This window comes from Anomaloglossus baeobatrachus, chromosome 4 (genome assembly GCF_048569485.1).
Source record: "Anomaloglossus baeobatrachus isolate aAnoBae1 chromosome 4, aAnoBae1.hap1, whole genome shotgun sequence".
In the NCBI taxonomy this organism is placed as follows: domain Eukaryota; kingdom Metazoa; phylum Chordata; class Amphibia; order Anura; family Aromobatidae; genus Anomaloglossus; species Anomaloglossus baeobatrachus.
Window position 1 is genome coordinate 263,450,112 of NC_134356.1, and position 25,501 is coordinate 263,475,612.

Genomic DNA, 25,501 nt, shown 5'->3' on the forward strand with positions numbered 1-25,501 from the left:
TAAAACTGCACACTAGTGGCTTGCATAGAGCGCTGTTCACATATGCAGATAACACAGTCACAAACACGCAGCCTATTAGGTGACGCCCTTCTATTAGATCAGGCGGGCTGCCAAGCCGTACTCCACCTGTGTATCATGCACGGACAGACACTCTACAGTGCAAGGCCCAACTGCTAGAGTACTAGTTTTTGGCCTGGGCGATGTACACTGCAGCCCATCTTGCTGTAAGTAATACTTAATTTTTGGAGGATATTTTCCTTTTTTTCTTGCTATGTTTATATTTAGTGTAGGGACCTACAAGCATGAGGTCCCGTGACGCGGGTTGTAGCCTTACGTTTTTATGGCCATAAATACCAACAAAAACCTCATATTTTTTTTTTGGACAGGATACAGCCAGGCCCCTTTCTGTTGGGCCTTGCATTGTAGAGTGTCTGTCCGTGCATGATATACAGTGGAGTACGGCTTGGCAGCCCGCCTGATCTAATAGATGGGCGTCACCTAATAGGCTGCGGGTTTGTGACTGTGTTATCTGCATATGTGAACAGCGCTCTATGCAAGCCACTAGTGTGCAGTTTTATCATCTAGCAATCGCCCTCCTCCATTCCATGGAGGTGTATGTGTAATGGGGTCAACAAGTCCGACTGTATCCCTTCTGTAGAAATGGCTTTGAATACTGTTCCAGCAATTGCCCACAAGGGGGCAGCGTCGTACTGTACAACGACAAACACAGAGCTGGGAAATTCCCCACAGGAGCTGGTGTGTGAAAAACCAGAGGAGAAGACGCGGGAAAGTGGTGTTCAGCTCCGGAGCTCAGTGAGGAGAGTCCTGCGTGTGGTCTCCCTGAAGAGAGGGCTCGTTTTGCCGCAAAAGTCAGGAAGAAATCACCCGGTGAAAGCAGTTTCTGTCACTCCCAGTCTGCAGAACTTTGTTTTCCTCAGGGAGTTAACCGGACTACCGAGCACCGCCATCTGAGTGTAATTGCAGGGACTGTGACCTGCCTTCTTCTGCCCGGCGTGCTCCGGGACCAAAAGACTACTTATAATCCGTCACCAGCTGGGGAAGATAAAAGAAAAGAAAAGACCGAGGAGCTTCATCTCTCCAGCGCTGCACCGGGACCCATCACCGCGAGACCCCAGGCCTGCGACGTGGGAGCGACATCTTCTTTCGGGATAGACTGGTACGTGTTTGTAGGGAAAGTTAGGGAAAGTTGCCGCCATTTTTTTTGTTGTTGTTTTTTTTCTTGCTGCATACCCGGAAGGAGTGAAAGTCCAGGGGCTTCCTATACCCATGTGTGCAGATAGCTCAGTTGATTGTATTATAAACATGTTTCCTAGTAAAGAAATGTTACTACCGGTAAAATCTGAGTATGGGGATTTTGTTGGAATAGAGCATACACACACACCCGCGGCCCTCCCATCGGTCGCTTCATGTGGCGTAGTCGGCAGGATGTGTGACCAACAAAATCATCCCCCGGTAGTAACTTATAACCAGACAGCTCCCCCGCCGTCTATTGTCAATCAGGTGAGGAAGTTTGACGGACGGAACTATCCTGTAACGGAATGGACTGAACAACTTAAGATAGTGGGGGAAATGTATAACACTGACCCTAAGACCTTAGCAGAAATGGCCATGCTAACACTAGAAGGGGAAGCGTGGACGACAGTCAGGCTGGAGACGGTTAGGGGCCAGCGTACGTTGGATGACTTAGTGCGGGTGCTGGAGAACACCTATGGACCGACCACATATGCGGGAACATTGCGCTATATGTTTTTCCGGCGGACGCAACTCGAGTCGGAGGACATCCCTCAATATGCCAATGCCCTTCAAGTGCTACTAGAACAAGCCTGTAGAAAAGAAGAACAGATAGCTAGTACGGGTACCCGTGACCTGGTGTTGAGAGATCAGTTTGTGACCGGATTGAGAGACCCGTACCTTAACCGCTCATTGCAAGATCTACTCCGGATAAATCCGGCCTTTACGTTCGCTGAGGCCAAACAAGAAGCTATAGAACGTTCAAGGGGGCCTGTCGTGGAGACACAGACATATACCGCGGCTTGCAGGTCCATATCTGATATCGGGACACCGAACAGCAACACGGAGGAACTGAAACAGATGGTGGCAGAGTTGCAGAAACAGGTGTTACAGCTCACCTTAGATCAACAGGCGGGCCGGCAAGCGAGACAACAACCCAGCCGGCCGATGGGAAGATGCTGGACATGCGGCGATCCCCGCCATAGAGCCAACCGTTGCCCTCAGAACTTTCAAGCTCCTCCACAGTCCGATCTACCAGAACCAGCAAGTCAGGTCCCACAACAGAGGCCGCCTTTAAACTAGACGCCCCTGTCAAAGAGGCTCACTCGACAGGGGATGCCAAAGAGAGGGGTGTAGGAAAACAGAGCCAGCCACGGAACAAACTTGCATCAAATAGCCCCACCCTAGAAGTATTACTGGAAGGGATCGCCGTACAAGGGTTAATGGATACTGGGTCTCAGGTATCCACTATCTCCGAGCAGTTCTACGAAGAATGTCTAAAACCGCGAGTTGCCTATGACCCTGATACCGCCATCAAGATCAAAGCAGCCAATAATCTACCCATTCCGGTGTCGGGAGTTGCCTGGATGAACACCGAAATCTGTGGCCAAGATCTCGGGAAGAGAGGGATAATTGTGGTCAGGGAAGGCTTTGAACCAGAAACGCCCATGATTATTGGGATGAACATCTTGAAGGACCTGAATCTGGTGCTGTTTACCAAGAAGGGGCCCAAGTACTGGCAAGGAGTGACCGCACATAAGGCCACCCGCCGTGCCTTTCAACAAGTGGTCCGGACCTGCAACCTCCAGCGAATGACCGAAGAACAGCTGCCGCTGGCCACGGTCACCGTACCCCGCCATACTAGGATCACCTTACCAGCTGGAAAAGAGACAGTTATCTCACTACCCCTTGGCACCATGAGACAGTTTGAAGGCGTGGAGGTGCTGATTGAGCCGCGCTCCCCGAGGGAGGGGAAGCTGAACCCACTAGTCGCTCGAACTCTAGCAGTAGTGAGAAAGGGAAGAATTCCTGTCAGGCTGGGCAACACGGCTAATGTGAGCGTTGACCTAGAAGCCGGGACACAGCTCGGCCGAGTCTACGCTCTAACCGAAGAGGTGAACCCTATGAGCCCCCTCCAGTTTGTACCGTCTACAGAGGGAGATTGGACAGTGACGGTCTCTACCATGGCCGCTGTCGCGGGTGACACCAACGTGGGGCGAGAACTCCGAGAGAAGTGTCAGTTGGACGTATCCCAATACTCCAAACGGGAGGTGTCTCAGGTGGAAGAGCTACTCCAAGAGCATCAGGCGTCCTTTGCCCGGCACGACACCGATTTTGGGTGCACCACCAGTATCAAACACGAGATCCCCACCGGTGACACTGCTCCTATCCGTGAAAGGTACCGCCAAATTCCTCCCCAGCAATACCAAGAAGTGAAAAATCTCCTGAATTCCATGCTACACGCGGGAGTGGTACGGGAAAGCCAGAGCCCCTGGGCGGCGCCGGTAGTGTTAGTCAAGAAGAAGGACGGATCCCTGAGATTCTGTGTGGACTACCGCCGTTTGAATGCTTGCACCATCCGGGACTCGTACCCTCTGCCAAGGATCGAAGAATCCCTGACAGCCCTGAAGAAAGCCAAATACTTCTCCTCGTTGGATCTGGCCAGCGGATATTGGCAGGTACCTATGCATGAGAAAGATAGAGAGAAGACTGCTTTCATCTTACCCATGGGCCTGTACGAGTTTGACCGGATGCCCTTTGGTCTGAACAACGCGCCGGGGACTTTCCAGCGGCTGATGGAGCGCTGCTTGGGAGACTTCAACTTCGACTTCACCCTCATCTATCTGGACGACATTGTAGTCTATTCGGCCACATTTGAAGAACACCTGCAGCAGCTGGGCCGTGTGTTCAGTAGGTTGAGGGAACATGGCCTGAAGTTGAAACCCAACAAGTGCCGTCTTCTGCAGCCCGAGATCAATTACCTGGGTCACCGGATCTCAGCCGAAGGCGTCCAGCCATCTTCAGAGAAGATAGCCGCCGTACGGGATTGGCCGCAGCCCACAAACGTCAAGGAGGTCAGGGCTTTCCTGGGGTTGGCCGGCTACTACCGCCGGTTCGTCAAAAACTTCGCCCGGCTTGCTGCACCCTTGCAGGATCTGCTTCGAGGGACCACCAACAGCCCCAGAGGACGACTCATCCGCTGGGGACCCAGCCAGGAAGACTCCTTCCAAGCCCTAAAGGGTGCCTTAACGTCTCCCCCCATCCTGGCATATGCGGACTACAACCTGCCCTTCCAACTACACACCGATGCCAGTTTACAGGGTCTAGGGGCAGTACTTTCACAGGTCCAAGACGGCAAGGAACGGGTCATAGCCTATGCCAGTCGGTCCCTACATGAGGGCGAGAAGAACCCCACCAATTATAGCTCGTTCCGGCTGGAGCTGTTGGCCCTAACGTGGGCTATGGCGGAGAAATTTGCAGGGTATCTCACGGGGACCGAAGTACTAGTCCTGACCGATAACAACCCGTTGGCCCATCTAGAAAATGCGAAGCTCGGAGTCATGGAGCAGCGTTGGATGGCTCGGCTCTCCAAGTTCAATTACAAGATCAAGTATCGGGCTGGCGCTGAGAACCAAAATGCGGACAGCCTGTCTAGAGTGTCATACCCCTTACTCAACCGAGACCGGGATGAAGAATTAGAAGGGGACGAGACACCTGACTTTGCAAAGCTCGCCCAACAGATGGTGGATCACCGCCAGCTCGTTGTGGGCGAAGCTGGAACTCCGGTGGGAGTCGCCTTGCCACCCCAGGAGTGGTGCAGGATTCAGGACCAGAACCCCGATTGGGCTCTACTCAAACAATGGGTGAAACGGCAGCAGAAGCCTCCCGCCGATATACGGGCGCGACTGTCTACCGGGACCTTGACCCTGCTCAGCCAGTGGGACCGGCTGATTCTGAGAGAAGGAGTGCTATACCGGAAGGTTCTCTTGTCACACATGCTGGAAGAATGCGCACAAGTTGTAGTGCCTGAACAATTGGCCCGTGAGATGGTGGTCCAGGCCCACAAAAGGAATGGACACTTCGGAATGGACAAGACTTTTCGGTGGGTTCAACAGTCCATCTATTGTCCGGGGCTCCGCAAGCTGGTTGAAGACGTCTGCCAGACCTGTCGCACCTGTGAACTACACAAGTCCTCTGAGCAGCGTGCACCTGTTCAGACAATTAAAACATCCAGACCCCTTGAGCTGTTGATGGTGGATTATCTGCTGGTTGGGACGGCGAGCAGTGGCTATCAGTATTGTTTAGTCATGGTGGATCACTTCACAAAATTCGCTGTCGCTGTCGCTACCAAAGACCAGACGGCTGAATCGGCTGCTCGGGCCATCTGTCGACAGTTCATCCATGTCTACGGGTGCCCGGAGAGGTTGCACTCCGACCAGGGGGCTTGTTTCGAGGGCCGAGTCATCGAAGAGCTGCACCAGATGTATGGGATCCAGAAGTCGAGGACCACTCCTTATCACCCACAAGGGAACGGTGCATGTGAACGCTTCAACCGGACCCTACTCCAGCTGATCCGCACCTTGGCCAATGATAAGAAAGACCAATGGCCTCAATTCCTTCCTGATTTAGTATGGGCCTATAACAACCAGGTCCACTCTGTGACTGGCTACACTCCACACACCCTTCTCTTTGGTCGCCCCGGAAAAGGGGTCCATGACCTGAACCTATTTCGCCCTGGAGTTGACGTCTGCCATAACTACCCCTCCTGGCTAAATGCTCACCGACAGAAGATGGAGACGGTACACCGACTGGTGAGCAAACAAATCCGGGGCCAGATACATGCTGATCCACTCCCCGTGCAAGAGCAACCCTTGAAGTTGGGACAGCCAGTCCTGCTCCGTATCAAGAAGCCCCAAGGGAAACTTCGAGCCAAGTGGGAGACTGAGGTTTACCGGGTAATCGAACGCCCCTACCCCAACGGGCATGTATACCGAGTGCGGGGTGAAGACAATCACAGCATCCGCACTGTGCACCGAAATATGTTGCGGCCCTGCCGATCCCAGCCTGACTCCCCTACCACAGTACCCGGAGGGGATGACACTACCAACACGACTGACGACACGGACGTTTCCCGGCACAGTGATCACCTTGACTCTGAGATCAGTGACCTCCCTACACAACCCAGTTCTTTCCCCGGGGTGCTGACTGGAGTGGGGCGTAGAGACAGTGACAGGGAGGGGAACAACCGACCCTTGAGGCGCACTGACCGCACCACTGCTGGGATCCCGCCCGGGCGGTCTTACAGGGACCAGTACGTATGGCCCACTTCTCAACCAACCCCTGTAACGTCTGCAGTCATCGCTGCCTGGGAACCGACGGTAGTTGACAGGGACTGCCAACCTTTAAGTGGGGGGGTATGTAATGGGGTCAACAAGTCCGACTGTATCCCTTCTGTAGAAATGGCTTTGAATACTGTTCCAGCAATTGCCCACAAGGGGGCAGCGTCGTACTGTACAACGACAAACACAGAGCTGGGAAATTCCCCACAGGAGCTGGTGTGTGAAAAACCAGAGGAGAAGACGCGGGAAAGTGGTGTTCAGCTCCGGAGCTCAGTGAGGAGAGTCCTGCGTGTGGTCTCCCTGAAGAGAGGGCTCGTTTTGCCGCAAAAGTCAGGAAGAAATCACCCGGTGAAAGCAGTTTCTGTCACTCCCAGTCTGCAGAACTTTGTTTTCCTCAGGGAGTTAACCGGACTACCGAGCACCGCCATCTGAGTGTAATTGCAGGGACTGTGACCTGCCTTCTTCTGCCCGGCGTGCTCCGGGACCAAAAGACTACTTATAATCCGTCACCAGCTGGGGAAGATAAAAGAAAAGAAAAGACCGAGGAGCTTCATCTCTCCAGCGCTGCACCGGGACCCATCACCGCGAGACCCCAGGCCTGCGACGTGGGAGCGACATCTTCTTTCGGGATAGACTGGTACGTGTTTGTAGGGAAAGTTAGGGAAAGTTGCCGCCATTTTTTTTGTTGTTGTTTTTTTTCTTGCTGCATACCCGGAAGGAGTGAAAGTCCAGGGGCTTCCTATACCCATGTGTGCAGATAGCTCAGTTGATTGTATTATAAACATGTTTCCTAGTAAAGAAATGTTACTACCGGTAAAATCTGAGTATGGGGATTTTGTTGGAATAGAGCATACACACACACCCGCGGCCCTCCCATCGGTCGCTTCATATGTGTGATTCGCCCCTCCTGCACCTGTGATGCTTCCACTTTAGTGGGGGTTTAGCTGTATCCTGGTAGAGCATTAGCTTTTGGCCAGGGCGATGTACACACTGCAGCCCATCTTGCTGTAAGTAATGTATTATTCAGTATTTTATTCCTACTCTTTGTTGCTTTCTTTATGTAATTGTATTTTGATGAAAAAAGTTCAATAAAACAGATTTATCACAAAATCCCAGTTTTATCTACTGCAAATTTACCAGTTCTCTGAAGGCTGAGCTCTGTATAACACCACCAACATCACTGATTAGCATCTTTCTGCCCATGTACAGTGCACACAAAAAGCTGCCAATTAGTGGTGGGGGCGGGATTATACAGAGCTCTTGAATATGGGGGACTACAAGGCAACAGGTTTACTAGTCTTCTAGTGTAATTTTCTGCTGATTAAGAAGTGATGTTATCCAAGCTATAGCAATTAGCTTAGTAAGTCACACATCGCTTGCATAAGGGTCTCTGTCTGTACATTATGCTGCTCTCAGATTAGGTGGCAAAAACCTGGTGACAGATTCCCTTTTAAAGAGTCTGCAAGTCTTTATGAGCCCTGGTTTGTATACATATGTGAAACCATTTATCCTCATCTTTAGGCTTTGTTCACATGCAATGTTTTGCTGCAATTTTCCAAAATAAAAAAAATGATGAGGATTTACAATTGTTAATGAGTGGGCCATTTAGGGTTGTTCAGTTGGCTAAAGATTTATCCTTTCCTTCAGCACATAACAGATATTCTTCATTTTTTGTAAGATATTATGTAAATATTGCTAAAGTGACGTATTACTAGATTCATTAATAATAAAATGAATAATAAATAACAGAAAAATGTTTAAATGTTTGCTATAAGATAAATATCCACTCTTTTCATCTTGTTGGGATATGTTCACATGGGTTAGATATGATTCAGATTACATATTTTCTGCCTAGAAAAAATGTCTAGATTGTGTATTGCAGCAAAGTAGATGATAAGATCTGAACAGAATCCACATGGATATTGGCTTGTGCTGCAGCTTAGATGTGGATTTTCTCCACTGAGTTCAATAGGGAACTTCACATCCACAGCAGATCCTTCGCATCCACAGCAGATCCTTCGCATTCACAGGAGATCCTTTGTATCCACAGCAGATCCTTCGCATCCACAGCAGATCCTTCGCATCCACAGCAGATCCTTCCCATCCACAGCAGATCCTTCCCATCCACAGCAGATCCTTCCCATCCACAACAGATCCTTCCCATCCACAACAGATCCTTCCCATCCACAACAGATCCTTCCCATCCACAACAGATCCTTCCCATCTACAGCAGATCCTTCACATCCACAGTAGATCCTTCACATCCACAGCAGATCCTTCACATCCACAGCAGATCCTTCACATCCACAGCAGATCCTTCACATCCACAGCAGATCCTTCACATCCACAGCAGATCCTTCACATCCACAGCAGATCCTTCACATCCACAGCAGATCCTTCACATCCACAGCAGATCCTTCACATCCACAGCAGATCCTTCACATCCACAGCAGATCCTTCACATCCACAGCAGGTCCTTCACAGCCACACAGCAGATCCTTCACATCCACAGCAGATCCTTCACATCCACAGCAGATCCTTCACATCCACAGCAGATCCTTCACATCCACAGCAGATCCTTCACATCCACAGCAGATCCTTCACATCCACAGCAGATCCTTCACATCCACAGCAGATCCTTCACATCCACAGCAGATCCTTCACATCCACAGCAGATCCTTCACATCCACAGCAGATCCTTCACATCCACAGCAGATCCTTCACATCCACAGCAGATCCTTCACATCCACAGCAAATCCTTCACATCCACAGCAGATCCTTCACATCCACAGCAGATCCTTCACATCCACAGCACGTCCTTCACATCCACAGCAGATCCTTCACATCCACAGCACATCCTTCACATCCACAGCACATCCTTCACATCCACAGCACATCCTTCACATCCACAGCAGATCCTTCACATCCACAGCAGATCCTTCACATCCACAGCAGATCCTTCACATCCACAGCAGATCCTTCACATCCACAGCACGTCCTTCACATCCACAGCACGTCCTTCACATCCACAGCACGTCCTTCACATCCACAGCACGTCCTTCACATCCACAGCACGTCCGTCCTTCACATCCACAGCACGTCCTTCACATCCATAGCACGTCCTTCACATCCACAGCAGATCCTTCACATCCACAGCAAATCCTTCATGTCCACAGCACATCTTTCCCGTCCACAGCAGATACGTGCGGCTTTGTACAAGTCAGCACTGAGCTTCTTTGACATCGGGTGTATACATACCCATCTTCAAAGACCTTCACTGCCCATGATCGGAAGTCGTTCGCTCTTCCGGTCATGCTCACTACTCAGAAGCCGGGTGTATGTGTCCCGGGTTCAGAGAAAGGTAGTGCACATGACCGGAAGTGTAGATGACTTCTGATCATGGGCAGTGAAGGCCTTTGAAGATGGGTATATATACACCCGGTGTCAAAGAAGCTCAGTGCTGATGGCTACAAAGCCGAGTGCATACGTGGCTTTGTATTGCACTGCCATGACGCTGGGCACTGTAAAGCATGTTATTATGCCCACAGGCGAAATAACATGTTAAGTGGGCTGAATAGTTGGGGGAACTAACGCCCCTATGACTAGTCACAGCCCTAATTAGCATCTCATAAACGATCTTTAGAAATACTTTTGTAAAGATGTGTTTATGTATGACAGTAAATGCTGGGACAGTTAGGCAGGGATTCTAGATATGCATCCAAAACTACTTGTGATTCTGGGTACACTTGGGACCTGACAGGTTTCCTTTAAATCCATGCATGTTTGGCTATTAGCTTGTAGGACTAGTTATAGGTTGATATGTTGATATGTTGATAGGTTCTCAATAATTCAGATAGAGTGTATTGGAAAAGATCAGAATTTCATCTTACTATCCACTTTATCTCTACAGGATGAATGCAGACTCATCGAAGAAAAAGCAACACAGAGATATTCACCCAATGTAAGCATACAGTTCATAGCTTCACAGTAAAGTAAAGTAGTCAGTGTCCAGCTTGAATAACAGTGTAAATTTGGTGTGCCCTCTAGACAATGCAAAACACAGCCATAAATGTCTAAACCACTGGCAACAAAATTGAGTACACCCCTAAGTGAAAATGGACAAATTGGGCCAATTAGCCATTTTCCCTCCCCGGTGTCATGTGACTCATTAGTGTTTCAAGATATCTGGTGGTAATTGAGAGCAGATGTGTTACATTTGGTGTATCGCTCACACACACTATCTCATTCTGGTCACTGGAAGTTTAACATGGCACCTCATGGCAAAGAATCCTCTGAGGATCTGTAAAAAGAATTGTTGCTCTGCATAAAGATGGCCTAGGATATAAGAAAATTGCTAACACCCTGAAATTGAGCTGCAGCATGTTGGTCAAGCCCATATAGCGGTTTACTAAGACAGGTTCCACTCAGAACAGGCCTCGCCATGGTCGACCAAATTAGTTTAGTGCACGCGCTCAGCGTCCAATCCAGAGGTTGTCTTTTCAATATAGATGTATGAGACCTGCCAGCATTGCTGCAGAGGTTAAAGGGGTGGGTGGTCAGCCTGTCAGTGCTCAGACTATACGCCATACGCTACATCAAATTGGTTTCTATGGCTGTCATCTCATTAGGAAGCCTAATCTAAAGATGATGAACAAGAAAGCCTGCAAACAGTTTGCTGAAGGCAAGTAAACTAAGGACATAGATTACTATCTTGTGGTCTGATGAGACTAAAATAAACCTTTTTGGTTCAGATGGTGTCAAGCGTGTTTGGCGGCAACCAGGTGAGGAGGACATAGGCAAATGTGTGTTACTTACAGTCAAGCATGGTGGTGGAAATGTCATGGTTTGGGGCTGCATGAGTGCTGCCGGCTGTGGGGAGCTATCATTGAGGGAACCATGAAGGCCAATATGTAATGTGACACACTGAAGCAGAGCATGATCCTCCTCCCTTCGGAAACTGGGACGCAGGGCAGTATTCCAGCATGATAATGACCCAAATACTCCTCCAAGATGACCACTGCATTGCTAAAGAAACTGAGGGTAAAAGTGCTGGAGTGGACAAGCATGTCTCCAGATCTAAATCCTACTGAGCATCTGTGGGTCATCCTCAAACGGAAAGTGGAGGAGCACAAGAACTCTAAGATACCTCAGCTAAGTGATGTTGTTATGGAGTGGCAGAGGATACCAGTGGCTCCTATGAAGCTCTAGTGAACTCCATACCCAAGAGAGTTAAGGCAGTGATTGAAAATAATGGTGGACACAGAACATATTGACACTTTGGACACAATTTGGCCATTTTCACTTAGGAGTGTACTAACTTTTGTTGCCAGCAGTTTAGACATTAATGACTGTGTGTTGAGCTATTTAGAGGTCACACCAAATTTACAGTGTTATACAAGCTGTATACTGACTACATTGTATCAGTGTCACTATTGTGATGTACGGCAGATCTGTTATATTTTGGATATAAATTTATATCAATAGAATTTATCCAAAGAAATGTGTAACAAAAGGGACAACATTTAAGTGATGTTTCTCTAATATGCAATGTGATCTACAAAGGTGAAGATAACCCCCATTAAACATCTAAGAATCTATGATATTAAGAACCCTTATACCATTTCTCAGTTAGAAAAAGAATCTTTTTTTTAAAAGATGCATTAAATAACTTCTCATATATGAATTAAAATAAAGATCAGCAAAAGGAAACACATGGTAAATGTTATAGATAAGGGCAGGAAACAGAATTTCATCACCTTTCCCTCAAGTTTGGCCAAGATTGTAAATAAGTTCCACATCAAGCACTCAGTATAGCTGTCTGCACACACTCAGTGTATATATATATATATATATATATATATATATATATATATATATATATATATATATATATATATATAACAGTGGTGGGCAAATAGTGAACTATTCGGATTATGCGTACTGAATACCTAGTACAATTCCAGTATTTGTCACGAATTACATAGTTACTTAGGTTGAAAAAAGACCTAGGTCCATCTAGTTCAACCTTCCTCCACCAATTAATTAACGAATGATGAACCTAATGCAAGGCAATTAGGAATCTGAACATTTTTGTGGGAAATCTTCAAGAAAAACGTTCGGGTTCCTCATTAGGTTCCCAATTCGTGACGAATATTGGAATAGTACTACGGTAGGTATTCGGTACGCATAATCTGAACCTGCATATTTTATTATTCACTCATCACTATTTATAAATAGTGCAAACCTGCCAGGACGATCGTTCAGTCTCTGATGCCACACGTACATAGAAATTATTTCCCAGTAGCAATATTTCTTTGTAAACATAATGCCATAAATGAAACAGCTAATGAAAAATGTCACTTTTTTTAGTGATCTTCCCACAGAAACCTCAGCATGATGCCTGTATATGACACTAGAGGTTTACAGAGGTGTAGTAGCAATACTTTGTGTTTCACTTCCTCCCCATGTCAACATCTTTACATGTGTGAAATCAATGGGAGCATGACAGAAGCTACATGATATGTATTATAACAAATAGGCTTCTTTTTTTTTACAAAGGACCATTGTAGACAGCTTACAATATGCATTGTAAGGCCAGGTTCGTATTTTCGGTCTATCAGTGAAAAAAATGGTCAGCACTCAAACCAATGTTATTCAATGGGGCAGTGCAGATGAATGATTTTTTTTCAGTGCCAAAATATGTGTATGAAAACCAATTGCATCATGCTGCGATTTCACTCTCAAATCGGATGAGACTCACTGATTTCAGTCTGTGGGTGCCAGAAAAAAATCAGAGGCCACAGTATAGTATCCAATTTTTACGGATACATTGGAATTCTGTAACATACTAAACTATAACTGCTTCTGTAAATTATTAATATCTGCTACTGTATAAAAAACAGATTGCATATGGACGACATGTGAGAAAAATGTGACGACGTGAGAAAAAAATTGAGCCCTTTTTTGGATGAAAATCGGACCGATATTTTTATACTGCGTGTTACCATAGCCTTAGGAAAAACGACCATCAGAAAATGATCTATTGTTTAAATCAAGTTTTCATGTTATTTATTTTTATTTGACAATTTATGTTTATTGAAAAAAAAAAAAAAAAGAATACAAAATTAGTAATCTGATCTTTCAATTTTCACACTGGCCACTATGGCATTTCATTACTCAGACTTATCAGCAGAGACATACAAAAAGCCAAATTTAGCAACAAAAGTAAATTAAACACAAAAACTCGATTTAAAGGGAACCTGTCACCAGATTTGGCGACTATAAGCCACGGCCACCACCAGCTGAGCTGTTATATACAGCATTCCAGAACACTATATATAAGAGTCCTGGCCGCGCTGTATAAGGTAAGAAACACTTTTATAATACCTAAGAGGCCGTCCGGTCTGAGGGGTGTCGCTGCTCTCTGGTTCGGCGCCTCCTCTCTGCGGCAATCGCCGTCCTCCATCTTCTGAGGCCCGTATGCATGATGAGTCCTATGTCATCCACACTAGCCGACGTTGAGGTCCTGCGCAGGCACACTTTAATCTGCCCTGCTCAGGGTAGATCAAAGTATTGTAGTGCGCATGTGTGGGAGGTCTTTAACCTTACCTCGTGCCTGCGCATTACAGTACTTTGATCTGCCCTAAGCAGAGGTCGCCACTGTGACCGGGCCCCGGGGTGCACGGGGGCCGCTGGCCCCAGCTCCTGATCCAGATAGATGTGTGTCGGAGGCTGCACATGACACTGATGTCATGCGTTGTGCTGTTTACACAATGGTCAGTTGTCAGCATGCTAGCATTGCAGGAGGACACCGGGGGAGTGCAGGGTAGGTGAGTACCATGGCCACCAGTCGCACAGGGCCCCTTCCAGCAGATAGCAGATGGGGCGCCGCAGGGAGCAGCAGTTCACTGTCATTTTCTGCTCCTGCAGTGCACAGGCTCCAGCACAGGGTGCCCTCCCCTCCTCTGTGTCCTGTCTGCTTCCGTCTTCACCACACAAAGAGGGAAGGGGGGCACCTGCACTGCTGCAGCCGGAGAAGCTGCTTCTAAAGACCCTCAGACCTCCAGGAGGCCAAGAGGGAGGTGAGTATAATGAGAGTCATGTATTATGTTCTGTCTGTATGTGTTATGTATAAGATATGTTTGTCCTTTATAGTGTGCAATATGTAGCTGTCTGTCTGTACATCCATCCTGTCTGTCTGTCTAGCCTATCTATCCATCCATCCATCCATCCTATCTGTCTGTCTGTGCATCTATCTAACTACCTATCTATACATCCATCCTAGCTCTCTATCTATACATCCATCATATCTATATATACAAAATTCCATATGCCTCATTATGAAAGTCAACACATAGTACAATCATTTATTTATTTTTGTTACTGCATGCGGCGCGGTGGGGGCTATATACTAGGCTGAGTGGGCTATATAGCATGATGAGGGCTGTATACCAGGATGGAGAGCTATACACCAAGATGAGGGGGCTATATACCAGGATAGGTGGCTATATACCACATTGGAGACTGTATACCGGGATGGAGTGCTATATACCAGGATGTAAGCTATATACCAGGATGGGGCTATGTACTAGGATGGGGACATGATGGAGCCATATAAACAATGATGGGGTCATGATGGGAACATATATACCAGGATGCGGTCATGATGGGGAATATATACCAGGATGGGGACATGATGGAGCCATATAGACCAGGATGGGGACATGATGGCAATATATAAACCAGGATGGGGCCATGATGGGGAATATATACCAGGATGGGGCCATGATAGGGGAATATATACAAAGATGGGGCCCTATATTCCAGGATGGGGCCATATATACCAAGATGGGCCATGATGGGGCCATATATACCAGGATGGGCAATGATGGGGACATATATACCAGGATGGGGTCATATATACCAGACTATATCCATGATCAGGGTCTTACACCAGGATGGGGCCATGATGGTGACGTATACCAGGATGGGACCATATATAGTAGGATATAGGCATGATGGCTGTCATACACCAGGATGGGGCCATGATGGAGTGATATACCATGATGGGGATATATATACCTGGATGGGGCCATGATAGTGGACATATATACCAGGATTGGACCATATATACCAGGATATAGCTATGATGGGGTCATACACTAAGATGGGGCCATGATGTGGACATATGTACCAGGATGGGGGACATATTTACCAGCAAGTGGCCCAAGATGGGGGACATTAGTACAGGATGTGGGACATTACTACACAAAGAAGGGCTAGGGGGGGCAACTTGTATGTCTTTATAGGATTTAGAATGCTACAATGGCCCACAGATTTGACGAGGGGGGGAGGGGCCCAGGCCCAAACTCTGCACTGGGGCCCATCAGACTGTAGTTACACCACTGTGCTTCATCCACACTGGGCTTGATAGAAGGATGACGGAGATCGCAGCAGAGAGGAAGCGCCGGATTGGAGAGAAGTGCCAGACTGGAGAGCAGCGACACCCATTGAACCGAACTGTCCCTAGGTGAGTATTATAAAAGTGTTTTTTGGTGATTCAGCGTGGCCTGGGATCTTATATACAGTATTCTAGAATACTGTATATAAGGGCTCACTGATGGTGGCCGCAGCTTATAGTCGCCAAATCAAGTGACAGGTTCCCTTTATCTAATAGCTCATTTTCTGAACATAGTTGCCCTTTAAAGAGAATATGTCAGCAGGTTTTTGATCTGTAATCTGAGGATTGTATCAAGCTCTGAGCTGCTTACTTAAAATAAAGATTTTATAACCATTTGAGTATTTTTGCTGGACCACAGGGCACATGAGCAGTTGTCTGACCATGCCCCCTACTCTGATAAGCAGCTCACTGTCAATAGACTATGTACACATAGAGCTGTGGTGTGGGCAGCGTTTACTGTGTGAGATCTTCTTCATGATATATTTAACAACTCTTATTTTGTCAAAATGCTTGACTTAGTCACGTAAGTGATACATGGTTAGAATCAGGATCTCTTCCTACATTTATGTGCACTCAGATGAGGTAGCAAAAAACTGGTGATAGATTCCCTTTATGCTGAGAATAAGAAAATTGCTTTTACCTGCACCGATACACTGTAACAAACTGTTGTGCAAGCAACACTAGGTCAAAGTACATGAGAAATGATCAAGGCATCTTTTTACCTTTAATTTCCAGAACAGCGTGGGTCAGTCCCTCAGCAATGAGAGTACTATAGATGAAATAAAATATATAGCACGATTAAGTAATATTTTTTTTTATTTTTTTAAGCGTGAACAAGTAACCTAAAATAAAAGCAAGAAATTAATCTTGGGAATTTTTTCATTGACTCATTGTAAAATATTTCCAAATTAATGTGTCTTTTATGTAAAACAACTCACAACAAGGATGTGTTCACACTTAGTGTTTTTGATACCGTAGTGTAGGACAGCAACAGTAAATTGAATGAAATTTCTAAAATCTCATTTATTGCTTAGATCAAACAAACTTAGCAATCTAAAAAGAACAAAAATGTCAAAAATGCACAGAAAAAAAGTGTGGAACTTCTATTGCGGTTTTCCAGGAATTTAAGATGCTGATTTTTTTTTTTTTTGTTAATTAAAAACTGTACATGTGAACAATACTATACTAATACTATATTTACTATTTTCTACCCCCAGGTCACCATTACATTTGTGGCAGTTGACAAGATTTCTTCAGCAGGCATGAAAAATGTCCTTATTGGTGGGGAAAATTTGCAGGATCTGTCAAGAGTGCTTTTATTTGGCTCCAGCAGCTGCGAACCTCAAGTGTAAGTATGTCTCTGTATGTGTATAAAGGCTATGCTTGTTTGTAGAGGAGCTGTTCTATCCTCCGATTTTTTTTTTATCAGTGAGGTAGTCCTACAAGAGAAGATATCTTTGTAATGCCTACTTGTCCACCTCCTTTCCTCTTCCCCTTTCCTCTTACTTTGAATTTGCGCTCAAATTTTGCACACATGAAACATAAAGGTTTCACTGGGAAATCAGATTACAGCTGCTGCCCATAGAAGTCTATGTGGAAGGATGGTTGAAGAATCAGCAGCTGCAGAGGAAAACAGGCCCAGACACACACAGATGCTGCTGCTTCTAGTAAACGATTTTTCTCATCCCAGTTCATTCACTCAATGCTCATTACTTCTTATAATGTCCTCCATACTGCTGCTGCTTTATGCTAATACATACCCTAATTATATACTGAAACACATAAAGTCATATTTCACTCACAAAGCAATACTGAGCAAAGAGTGTAAAACTATATACCTTCTGGACAAGTCAAGCATCTGAAATTCCTGAGACCCTTAGGGTACGCTCACACGAGCGTGAAAATCGGACGAGTGCAATGCGAGAAATTCTCGCATTGCACTCTGACCAATGTTAGGCAATGAGGTTGAGCTGTTGGTCAGCTTTTCTCGCATCCAGATTCTGGATTCTGGATCTGCAGTGCGATCTACGCACAGGCTGACAGTGGAGGAGATGGGAGGATTAACCCCTCCCTCTCCTCCGCAGCGCCTGCACTCAGCTTCACAGCTGTGACCCGATCGCAAGATCGGGTTACAGTCGCATGACACCCGGCTCACGCTCGCAGCAGAGCCTGAGCCAGGGGGCATTAGCATATCGCATCCGATACTCTCGCATCGGATGCCATACGCTCGTGTGAGTCCAGCCTTACAGTAAAATTATTAAAGCCTTTTCTATCCTGGTTTAGTGTCACAGAAATAGATCCCATGATCAACAGCTTAGCACTGACAGGTGCCAAGTAGATCATGACAAGTTGTTCAATGACAAGGTATTCTGGAAAGAGATACACCTCCAATAGAGGATAATAGGTCTTAGAGTTAATAGTATATCTAGTGAATACCCCAATCAGTGGTCATCCCCTTAAAGGGAATCTGTCAGCAGGTTTTTGCTATAAAATCTGAAGGCCGCATGCTGTAAGGGTTAACATACAGATTTCATTCATGTGTTTCTTATCACGAAGTGTGTTTTAGTTTTCCTGTTGTGTTAGTTTAAGCTTCAGTAGCTTTATCATTAGTGGAATCCGCCCCGTCTGTGATTAGCATTTCTGTCTATAGAAATGTACATCCTGATGTGAGCAGGGGCAGGTGTATTGTCTCTGCCACATGCTAAAACTAAAATATTTGATTCTGTCAGAACAGCTTCAGCCAGTAATCTAAGTGATACTTCATTGGAATCAGGGTCACTTTGCCTACATTATGCTGCTCACAGATGAGGTACAAAAAAACCGTTGACAGATTTTCTTTAAGCACCAGACTTAATTTAATCTCAAAATGAACCTGTCAGCTGATACATGCTGCTCGATCCATGGGCTGCATTTATCAAGTAATGTCTTTATGATATCAGCCAGTAATGTTTGATTCTAAAATGCTGCGGCAATTCACAGAAAAACAAACTTGAAAATCCATCAGAGACTGAATTGTGCTGGAGACTAGTTGGACAGGTGTGTCCCTGATAGCTTTTCCCCTCCTGGTGCCCTGAATTGACAGGTCTCTGCCTATGTACGCTTATGGAGAGAGACCTGTCAATCCAGGACAGCGGGCAGGAAGAATCCGCTGGGGATCTGTCTGAAAGACTAGTCTCCAGTGCAACTCAGTCTCCGGTGACTCTTCCAGTATGTTTTTATCTGACAAGCCGTAGTGTTTCAGAATCAAACATGCCTGGCTAAAATCATGCAGACAGTGCTTGATACATTGAATTAACTGGTACAAAAAAGTGGGGGTACTTTAGTGCCCTATCTCAAATGCAACATTTTGGCAATAGAAACAGTGATGAAAGAGGTTGACTGGGTCTATCATACTGATTGCCATCCATAGAATAGGTCATCAGTATGTGATGGGGGGGTCTAGCACCCCGATCAGTCAGCTGATGTTTGCTCCTGCAGTGGCATGGACACATACAGTGGCAATAGTATAGATCGATGCCAAGGCACTGTTCCATTGTAAAAAAAAGGTATAATTCATCAAAGTTTATCATTGTATTTTGATACATTTTAGTTATGTAATTGTACTAAAATCATGTCATTTCTCTTTTCCTAATTTCCTTTCAGATTGACAGTGATTAACATAAACCGTACACATGCTCGGATCTCCCTGCCGCAAAGTGAGAATAAAGTCAAGAGGCTTTGTGTGGATTTTAGTGGGAATTGTTACAACAAAAGTATTACGTATGAATCGGTGTCATGCTCGGCCATTGTTCCCAATATTGTGTGGCTCAGGTAAGACCACTAAGATCACATTTTATTTGCTTATATTTACCAAAATAATGCCTGATTTTTGCTTCCTCCAATACTTACCATTACGAAAGAGTTGAGAAGAACGTATACTGTTACATGGTATATAGATCTTTCTGAAAATGTCAGGATGTGCTGATATTAACATTTTCAGTGCCTGTGGTTTACTTCTCTGGTGAAGTCAGTGGAATCGATTAATTAAGATTGGCGTTGCAGATGCCACTCTTAATGAAGGGATTAAGATGTGCTGAACTGATAATGAGGAGGCAGTGGTTACCAGTGGCGTAACTACCGTGGTCACAGCGGTCGCGATTGCGACCGGGCCCGGGAGGTTAGGGGCCCGGCGGCTGCCAGGTAGATCAGCAGCCAGCTCCTGTCAGTGTGAGAGGAGCCGCGCTGATCTGTTACAGACCACGCGGCCGCTATTTGACCCACTGCCGCGGCGAAACTGGGCCCCCTGCCTGGTGTCAGCGGCGGTACCGGGGCCCCCTACCTGGTGTCAGCGGCTGCGGCGTCTCCCCCGTCACCGCGCACAGTAATGATGAAGCATAGCATGGCCGGTGCCGCGCTATGCATCACCATTCTCCCCCTGTGCGGTGACGTCACTCCCGAGCGACTGCTGTGCTGAGTGCACAGAGTGCAGGACAGGAGGACACCGACCGCAGCATCGGGAGAACGAGCAGCGGGGAGGACAGCAGCGGTGGAAGGAAGAGAGAAGGTGAGTACTTGTTGTTTTTTTTTTTTTTTTTTTTAATATAAGTGAGTAAACGGTGGCCAGAGGCTTGGGAAGGCAGTTCTGGGGAAGCTGCATTATTATACATGGAAGCCCGGAGAGGCTGCTTTATACATGGAGGTCTGAGGAGGCTGCATTCTATATGGAGGTCTGGGGAAGCTGCATTATTATACATGGAGGCCTGGAGAGGCTGCTTTATACATGGAAGTCTGAGGAGGCTGCATTATATATGGAGGCCTGGAGAGGCTGCTTTATACATGGAGGTTTGAGGAGGTTGCTTTATACATGGAGGTCTGGAGAGACTGCATTATTATACATGGAGGCCTGGAGAGGCTGCTTTATACATGGAGGCCTGGAGAGGCTGCTTTATACATGGAGGCCTGGAGAGGCTTATTTATACATAGAGGTCTGGAGAGGCTGCTTTATACATGGAGGTCTGGGGAGGCTGCATTATATATGGAGGTCTGGGGAGGCTGCATTATTATACATGGAGGCTTGGAGAGGCTGCTTTATACATGGAGGTCTGGGGAAGCTGCATTATTATACATGGAGGTCTGGGGAAGCTGCATTATTATACATGGAGGCCTGGAGAGGCTGCATTATACATGGAGGTCTGGGGAGGCTGCATTATTATACATGGAGGTCTGGGGAGGCTGCATTATTATACATGGAGGTCTGGGGAGGCTGCATTATTATACATGGAGGCCTGGAGAGGCTGCATTATATAGGGAGGCCTGGAGAGGCTGCATTATACATGGAGGCCTGGAGATACTGCATTATACATAGAGGCCTGGAGATACTGCATTATACATGGAGGCCTGAGGAGGCTGCGTGCATTGTTATACATGGAGGCCTGGAGAGGCTGGCTTCATTATTATATATGGAGGTCTGTGGGGCTGCATAATACAAAATGAAGGACACCTTATACATGGAATATAGGGGTGCATTATGCATGGAGGAGTATGGGGCTGCATAATGCAATATTAAGTTTTATGGGGTTGCGTTATAATACATATAGGACTATGGGGGCTACATTATAATATATGGAGGACTATGGAGGCTACCTTATACATGGACTATGGGGGTGCATTATAAAACATTGGGGACTATGTGGTGCAGTATAATATATGGAGAACTATGGGGTGAATTATAATATATAGAGAACTATGAGAAATTCATGATAATAATTTGAGGGCTACTTTATACATGGAGGATTATGGGGGCGCATTATAATATATGGAGGACTATGTGGTGCAGTATTATATATTGAGTACTATAGGGTGAATTATAATGCATGGAGAACTATGGGAAATGCATTATAATACATGGAGGACTATGGAAGTGTATTCTAATATATGAAGGGTTATGTGGGACCCTTTATACTATTTGGAAGGCTATATGGGGGCCATTATTGTATTTGGAGAACTATATACAAGGGGGGACAAAGATACAAGCAGGGGATTGGAACGTTTTGTGCTGAGGGAAAAAGGCTCTTTTCCCTCAGCACCCAGCTTTCCCATGCTTAAATCTTCTCTCAGCACCCAGCTTTCCCATGCTCTGCTATACATCATTTCTCAGCACCCAGATTTCCCATGCTCTGCTGTACATCTCTCAGCACCCAGCTTTCCCATGCTCTGATATGGGAAAGCTGGGTGCTGAGAGAAAGATGTATAGCAGAGCATGGGGAAGCAGTGTGCCGAGGACAAGATGGCTATCAGAACATAGGAAAGCTGAGTGCTGATAGAGGGATTTCAGATCATGGGAAATCTGGGTGCTGTGGGTAAGAGCCAAGTGTCAGCATCATTATCTCGTACCCCCAGTGTCAGTGTCATTATCCCGTACCCTAAGTGTCAGTGTACGTGGAGGTGGGGCATAGGTCTGAACTTTGCACCGGGGCCCATCAAACTCTAGTTACGCCACTGGTGGTGACTAAATCAACAACAGATTTATTAATTATATACAAATCAAGGATTACCACTTTAAATGTAAAGCTGGTGTCACACTAAGCGACAGCGACAACGACGTCGCTGTTACGTCACCATTTTCGGTGACGTAACAGCGACCTTGTAAGTCGCTGTTATGATCGCTGCTAAGCTGTCAAACACAGCAGAAGCAGCGATCATAACGTCGCTACATGTGCAGAGAGCAGGGAGCCGCGCTTAGCGCTGGCTCCTTGCTCTCCTAGGTACAGTACACATCGGGTTAATTAACCCGATGTGTGCTGCAGCTACATGTCACAGTGCAGAGAGCAAGGAGCCGCGCGCACTGCTTAGCGCTGGCTCCTTGCTCTCCTTGCTACAGTATACATCGGGTTAATTACCCGATGCATACTGCAGCCACATGTCACAGTGCAGGAGCCGGCGTCTGGCAGCAAGAGCGGAGGCTGGTAACCAGCGTAAACATCGGGTAACCAGGGAAAGGTCTTCCCTTGGTTACCCGATGTTTACGCTGGTTACAGCTTACCGCAGCTGCCAGTTCCGGCTCCTGATCGCTTCATTTCGTCGCTCTCTCGCTGTCACACACAGCGATGTGTGTGTCACAGCGAGAGAGTGACGACCAAAAAATGAAGCTGGACATTCAGCAACGACCGGCGACCTCACAGCAGAGGCCAGGTCGTTGCTGGATGTCACAGACAGCGACAGCGACGGGACGTCGCTGCAACGTCACAGAAAATGGTGACGTAGCAGCGACGTCGTTGTCGTCGTCGTTATGTGTGACACCAGCTTAAGATATTTGTAAAGCACAAGTAACTGTAGTAAATCAGTTTCCACAGTGGATTAATCAACAGCATAAGTATACAGAATGCACCGTATTCTTTATACAGCATTATTACACAGTATTATTCTTACCACTAACTAATGGTCACCATCGCTATTATCATACTCTATATCCTTCTAGCAGGAAAATGTCAGTGTCACTGTATTCGTTACTGTTGACTACTTATCTAAACAATACTACGCAGAATACAGGCCCTAGCGGGGTCGAAGACTAAACCGCAAGTCCAAATTGGGGGATCTTTGTGCACCCTCTATTGGATGGTTGCCTTCATGCTCTGAAGTGTAGCCTAACTCTCCTCTCAATACTGTATCTCTGTGCAGGAAGCAACGGCCCATGGAAATGGTCCTCTGCTACAGCCGAGTTGTCTCTCAGGTCTAGTTTGGATTGAGTCACATTTTTGTACTTGTGCTGATTATAGGCCTTCTACTGCGCAAGTCACGGATGTCTACTGGTGCAGGTCACAGGCTTCTGCTGGAATGGGTCATGGGCTTTTACTGGCACTGGTCATGGTCTTCTACTGGCATGGGACATTGGCTTCTACTGTTGCTAGTCATAGTTTTCTACTGGCATGGGTCAAGGGCTTCTACTGGTGCTGGTCATGGATTTTCCTCTTAGCTCGGGTCACTGATCTTCCTTTCTGCTAGGGGCCAATGATCTTCCTCTCTCAGATATATCTCAGGCCTTCTCAAGGATCTGGCTGCTCTAGGACCCTTTTGGGGCAATGGGGTTGTAAAATGACACTGAGGTGGGGTTGGAAACCCATTTCACTGCCACATGACCATCCTGGAACAGATTCTGACACCAACCCCCTCTCCTGTTGGCCTAGTCAAGCCTTTTATATTTAGTAACTGCGACACAACTGTCAGCTGCCCTGGTGTCTCTTCTTCGCCCTTTCCTCTAGGAAACTGACAATTTGCTTTGAAGTTCCAGCTGTTCTCTTTTTGTTTCTATTCTTACGATTTCTGGCCACCTGATGGAGATGTTTACTTATTCCAGCTGCAGTGATCCACAACTACCTTACATAGCCGTGCCCTGTCCTGCCCCGGTTGCTGCCCAGTTCTACCCATTACAGCTGTTTCAAATTGCTGTCAAAATGCCAAAAGTAGCAATAGTTTTGCACAGCTATGCTATGTGCAAATATTTTATGACTTTTCAAAGTGTTTCACACCAGTTTGCTGACGATGAATCACCACCAATCTTTTCACTTCTGGCACATACAAATCAAACCTAAATTATAAATTAAAGAAAATTATATTAGCGATGCACATCAATATATTTTGTACAAGATTATTCCAGGCACATTTTCAAACGGCTATCCAGAAAACACCAGCAACTCCTTCTTTCAATTTTTAATCAAATTGCATTCTTTGTAAGAAATGCATAAACAAAAATCACGTATCTGAAGCAGGTCAAGGTTTATTTCAGACCACAATGGTGGAAATTTTTTGGCCCAGACTGCAGGTGAAACAATAGATCTGAAGTGTTAAATGACTCCAGTTTGTAAACACCTACTTGCATGGGCCTATAATTGTCAAATGAGTGTTCAAAAATACATTTGTTTCCAGTTATAAGCCCTTGTGATGAGCAAAAGAAAAATTGCTTTGGACAACGTTAACAAGCTGATAGGAGTGTTTATGCTGACATGAAAATCCATGTTGTTGGTGGAACATTCCCATTTAAACAATTTGTACTGGGGGGCGTGTCCAGGATGCTGAGCTGAGTGGACGTGGGGAAGAGGAGCTCCTGTTGACCCTCAGCTAAATCAGCACTTATCATAAGCACAAACCTACTCACCGGCTCTCAGGATGGGACCACGGAGGATTAAACCATCGCAGCAGGCATCGGTGGCCCCCCCGCTGCACACCACGGCGCTGGATACTTTCTTGGGCCTGGAACAGGGTCCAGGGGAGGCCCGAACGCCATCTTTCCAGGAGCATGGAGGGGAAATGGAGGCACTGGCCCGGCCTGCTAAGCAGCAAGAGAAGGAGGAGTGGGTGAGCGGGGACACAGGGGAAAGTGGAGGAATCTCTGCAGCAGTTCCAACAGGGAATGCCTTGGCTCAGCAGCCCTGCACTGCATCGGATCCTCAGGCACAGCAGCAGCAGGCCCAGGAGCACATAGTGGCTGTGGGAGATAAGGTGGAGGTCGGGGGGCAGCCCTCCCCACTGCCGGGAGAAGGGACTTCAGCCACAGCTGGTAATATCAGGGAACAGAGCAGCCTGCTTCCCCCCTCTGAGCCTCGGTGTGGAGATCAACCTTCCCAGCTTCCCCAGCACCAGACTAAAACTCCAGCGTCTATTACTGCAGGTGCTCACCTTAAAGGGCCAGACACCT

General features: G+C 46.6%; 1 protein-coding gene across 3 annotated transcripts in view; it reads left to right on the top strand.

Moving 5' to 3' along the window:
- The window catches only part of PLXNC1 (plexin C1), a 346,034-nt gene that overhangs the window by 126,639 nt on the left and 193,894 nt on the right, over positions 1–25,501 (top strand). For all 3 annotated transcript variants that reach the window (XM_075344806.1, XM_075344807.1, XM_075344808.1), the window contains exons 9-11: positions 10,282–10,332; positions 17,049–17,179; positions 19,474–19,641. In XM_075344806.1, the coding sequence (XP_075200921.1) occupies positions 10,282–10,332; positions 17,049–17,179; positions 19,474–19,641 (350 nt within the window). The remainder of the gene's footprint in view (positions 1–10,281; positions 10,333–17,048; positions 17,180–19,473; positions 19,642–25,501) is intronic.